Genomic DNA, 5,114 nt, shown 5'->3' on the forward strand with positions numbered 1-5,114 from the left:
GGGTTGGATAGATGAAAGTGAGAGAAATTAATTTTATAATAACAATTGGATTGAATTGATTTGTTAATGAGGATAGTCTTATAAAGGAAGCATAAATCCGTTAATTATTAATCTAACTATACTATTAAAGCAACACAAACTGTCCATATAACATTTAATTAACCACTCCACATAAGATGTTAAATAGATGTCATGTCACTATTTTATATTATATTATGACCCATGACTCATTTTCTTATTATAACCCATTACCTGCAAAGCTTTATATAATTTTGAAAAATATATTATTGTGTGATGATACGGGTTTCGAACCCAAAACCTCATGTTTCAAACCAAATGCGCTTACCAACTCCATTAAAATGGTATTTGTTTTTAATTTCTTGACTTAACATATATAAATGTGATTTCTCTTCAAGTATAAAATCAAAATTATATTTAATTGTTAACATTTTCATAATTCACAATATGACATTATCTTCTCATATCTCTTTAACACAATCATTTTAGATTGTTCATAATTCTCTATTTATTTTAAAGGTTTATTGGATTTAATAATCCATATCGAATGATATTGGCCAATAATAATCCCTATGCATTTTATTGCAACTGGCGGCCCCAAATTTAATAAAGTTGGCCCCCAATGGTCCCCCGTTAAAAAGGACTTAACGGTGTTATACTTTTTTTCTGAATTTCAAACAAATGTTTTAGGGCTTTTGATCGGAAGGAGGATATAAGCTGACTGATGTAGTGCTCCAAAACGATAAAATAATGCTTCAATTCGAGAGTTTGGTCTTACAGTTAACAAAAATCAAGCCGTTTGGATCACTGTTACGAGCTAAGTTTTACATCAATCGATTTGTGTCCTCCTTCTGATCAAAAGTCCTAAAACACTAGTTTGAAATTCGGAAAAAAGTATAACGTCGTTAAGTCCTTTTTAACGGGGGACCGCTTGGGGCCAACTTTTTTTAAATTTGGACCGCCAGTGGCTATAAAATGAATAGAGATTATTATCGGTCAATACTGTTTAATAGGGATTATTAAAATCCAATAAACCAGTTTTAAAATATAATATATTTTTATTTATTTTATTTTACAGCAAAAACCTTAGTTTTTAAAAATTTAATTTTTAAATCTATGACAACATTTTGTTATAAATATCATTTTTATACACATAATATTTAATATAACAATATTTGTATGAATGTTTTATTTGAAATAAATCAAACATCAAGATTTGATTTTCAACTTAAAATTATAGTGCATAATATATTAAAAACTTAATAAACAAAGTCATAGATATTAATTATTATATGAAACAATTGAATTTACGTATTACATATAATAATTTTTTATTTTTTTTTTATAATTTTCACCCGCGTGGAACACGGGCTCTAACCTAGTTAATATATATAATTAATTGTGTGTTGAACTAATTAGTAAAGAACCATCATTCACTAAACTTTTGGACCTTTAGAAAGGGAGACAATTAATTGCATGTAGAAAACTAGAGGTGTGGAAGTCTGTTATGTGGGTAACTGCTGCTCACGTACAGGATTAGTAATGAATATCGCCTTTTCCAAAATCGTACAGGATTTTTCTTTTTTTACATTTAGCATTTGGTGACATGTTTTATTCTTCAACTTCATAGCCTATTTCGAGGGTCAAACGTAGGCCGGCATTAATTGTATGAAATCATATAAACTTGAATGCCCCTTTTGTAATAAGCTTACTTTAAAAAAATGATCGCCTGCAAGATAGCAACATATTGCTGATGTGTAACTTCACACCTAATTAATTAATTGCTTTTAAGACTGGGTCTGTTTTGTCATTTTGGTAAATGTTAGCGGGCCACAAGCAACTATTTTTGTATATATATGTGAGCACCTTTGTTTACAAAGTATTCACCAATCTCTTAGAATGGGAAAGAGAAGTGAAATTAAGCTTCTTGGAACCGATGCAAGTCCTTATGTGAATCGGGTTCAATTCGTCCTCAACCTCAAGTCAATTGAGTATGAGTACATAGAGGAAAATCTCGCTTGCAAAAGTGAACTTCTATTGAAATCAAACCCGGTTTATAAGAAAGTTCCCGTTCTTCTTCATGCAAACAAGCCACCTCTTCCCGAGTCTCTTATCATAATTGAGTACCTTGATGAAATCTATCCGGATATTCACCCGATCCTCCCCTCAAACCCTTTAGATCGGGCTGATAACCGATTTTGGGCTAGCTACATAGATAACAAGGTATGTAAACAATTGTGTATATAATTGTGTATATACTTACTTCTCAAAACTGGAAATATAATGAGAAAAAAGAGTTCTGAGATATACTATAAACCCTATTTAGTGATGGATAAATATAATTTTTTTAAGTGTTTTAAACAAGTGGGTTTTGACCAATGCGATGTAGTGTCTTAGTTTTGAATAAAATTTATATCAAAATGCAAATAAAAAAAACTTTATTTTCAATAGAACTTCAAGATTGTTACCGTAATGAAACACCAAAACAAAAAATGAATAAAAACACTGAGGTATACCATAACGATCAATGTCGATACCGATAATGCAAGTGTATTGAAAAATGATGACGTTTCTAGCGAGTACTATACATAGTAGCCCTCAAAAGTTATCCAAAAATAACTCTATAGCCTTATCCTCCTATGTAATTAATACACCTTGAAAAATGACTTGTTTGTTTGTTTGTTTGTTTTTATTACAATATATTGTCACGGTATATAACTGTGAGAGTTACATGATTTGTTCATACTTAATTATGTATATTTAACGAAAAATCTTGTATAGTTTTTCCCCTTATTTGAAGAGTTGAGGCAAACACCAGGGAAAGAAGGAAAAGAAGTGATAAAGAAACAGATAATTGAAGGATCTGAGTTACTAGAAGAAGCATTTGTGAAGTTTAGCAATGGGAAGGCTTATTTTGGTGGAGATGATGTAGGGTATCTTGATGTGGTTCTTGGATGTTTTATAGGTTGGACAAAGTTTTTCGAAAAACATATCGAACTCAAGGTAATTGATGAACTTAGAACCCCGAAATTGCTAGAATGGACAAACCGTATATGGTCCCACGAAGCCTTTAAGAATACAATCCCTGGGAACGAAACACTGCTGGACTTCTATATGATGCTGCAAATTCATAAACCACCAAGAGCAGCTTGAAATTAGCTTTTATGCTTGATTTAACTATGTTTAAAACGTTTCGTATGGTCATTGTCAGTTTGAACTTATCTATCTTGTTTTACAACATGTAAAGATCACAATCGTGGTTTTTACTATATATTTCAATCATCAATGTTATAAATTTGTGCTTATATGTCTATCAGCCGCTACCTCTTCGAAACAAACCAGTTGATCTCTAAAATGGTACAAATGCTTTAAAACAAATCAAAATGATAGTGATGAAGATTATTCAAAGATGATTACTAGATAGTGTAGGATATGTCGGTAAGAAGATGAACACACTTAACTTCATGGGCTTCAGCCTTCAGCTGGATAACTCCGCCTAAGCCGCCAAAGAAAACGCCTCCTCCAATTTTAAGCTTCTATCTATATTGTGATGCTCCTTAAGAATCTCACTTATTTTTGAATTAAGACCAGTAATGAAAAGATATACTGCGTATTCCTCACACATGTTCACCTTATTGAACAAGATATCGAATGCATCACAATAATCCGAGACCATACCTTCTTGCCACAATGACATGATATTTTCCATATCAATTTCTTTTAGTTTCTGCTACTGTGAATCACAGATGTTGACCGTTACCGTACCCTTGTTATTGCCCTAATTGTTGATTAGCGAATCGTCGAATCTTAACACCGTTCATAGACTCCATCACTCAAATCACAATAGTGAATTATTGATATAAATTGAGCAGGTCCTTAGGAAAGAATTGCTCTGATACCCTTGATATGTTAGAAATCGTACGAAAAAAGAAAACTAAGAGAGAGATTTTACTTAAATTCTGGATATCCTTCAGTAGATTACGATTCATTCATTATATAAAAACTAGAGATACAAATATAATCGTTAAACAAACAGAAAACAACCTGTATTACCCCTGTAGAATGCAAAGTGCTTAAAACCCAAATAAACTAAAACGACACGTAACAGGTTGATTATGTTGAGGGTTTGTGAGTAAGGGGGTGTTTGGAATTGTTTATTTTCACCACCTTATAACGTATTAACTTTTTGAAAAGTACTAAGGTGTTTGGGATTGCTTATATTATGAGAGGAAAGTTTCATAATTTATAATGTTATAACTTATTAACTTAATCAAAAGTTATAAGGAGGTAAAATAAAGAATTCCAAACACCCCCAAATCAATTATTACTTTATTACACTTGCGAATTTTGATTTCAAATACGTTGAGGGTTTGTGACTTGAAAACAGGGGTCGACAATTTCCTTTTTTCTATTCACTAAAACACCTAATTTGATCGAAGATGTTTATAAAATTCAAATTTGTTGCAGGGTATAAAAAAGTGATAATTTGTTGCAGGAATCAAGTTTGTTTTGATTAAGCCGCCGCTTTCGCAGACTCACCTAGCTCCTCCACGTTTTCAAATATATAATTCAGTGGATCAAGTAAATCCAAATGGTGATAATACTTATGTTTTAGATAGTTCATCATATTCAACAATTTGTGCACTTGGTGTTGTATTTTAAATTTAGATTTTGGTTACTTTTAAATGTGTTTTTAATCATGAACCGTTGGCTACATGCAATGTTTGTATAAGAGCATAGTGTTTTTAATCATTAATTATGGTTATGATGTTCAAGCCAATGTATTTTACTACATGAATGATCTTGATGTTGTGTTTTACATTTGAATTAATTAAAATCAGATAATCAAAATCTTATTGATATTTCCATATATAATATAACACATTGGATGATTATATTTTGGAGTGTTATAAAACAAGTAACAAAATAAAACACACTATGATTTTAAGTAACTTTTAATCATGATTATTGAAATACTTTATCCAATGATCAAAATATCTTCCTATACTTCTTAGATACTATGCACTTTTCATAATAACCTATATATATATATATTTGAGTGTGTATGTGAGAGAGAGAGAGAGTGTTGGGGGGGG

General features: G+C 31.1%; 1 protein-coding gene across 1 annotated transcript; it reads left to right on the forward strand.

The window, feature by feature from the left end:
- The first annotated feature begins 1,884 nt into the window (after nt 1-1,884).
- On the forward strand, nt 1,885-3,199 carry LOC143598079 (glutathione S-transferase U17-like). Its single transcript, XM_077076395.1, has 2 exons — nt 1,885-2,241; nt 2,800-3,199. Exons 1-2 carry the CDS (start codon nt 1,918-1,920, stop codon nt 3,169-3,171), a joined length of 696 nt encoding a protein of 231 aa, XP_076932510.1. The 5' UTR covers nt 1,885-1,917; the 3' UTR covers nt 3,172-3,199.
- The last annotated feature ends 1,915 nt before the right edge of the window (nt 3,200-5,114 follow it).

This window comes from Bidens hawaiensis, unplaced genomic scaffold (assembly GCF_021521415.1).
Source record: "Bidens hawaiensis isolate Kalapana, Puna unplaced genomic scaffold, B.hawaiensis_p1.1 tig00049622_1, whole genome shotgun sequence".
In the NCBI taxonomy this organism is placed as follows: Eukaryota; Viridiplantae; Streptophyta; class Magnoliopsida; order Asterales; family Asteraceae; genus Bidens; species Bidens hawaiensis.

Bases quoted from the DNA above. Each gene is read 5' to 3' on its own strand.
- LOC143598079 (XM_077076395.1), top strand. From the start codon at position 1,918: ATGGGAAAGAGAAGTGAAATTAAGCTTCTTGGAACCGATGCAAGTCCT. The intron at 2,242-2,799 runs GTATGTAAACAA...AATCTTGTATAG, and splicing joins CTAGCTACATAGATAACAAG to TTTTTCCCCTTATTTGAAGA.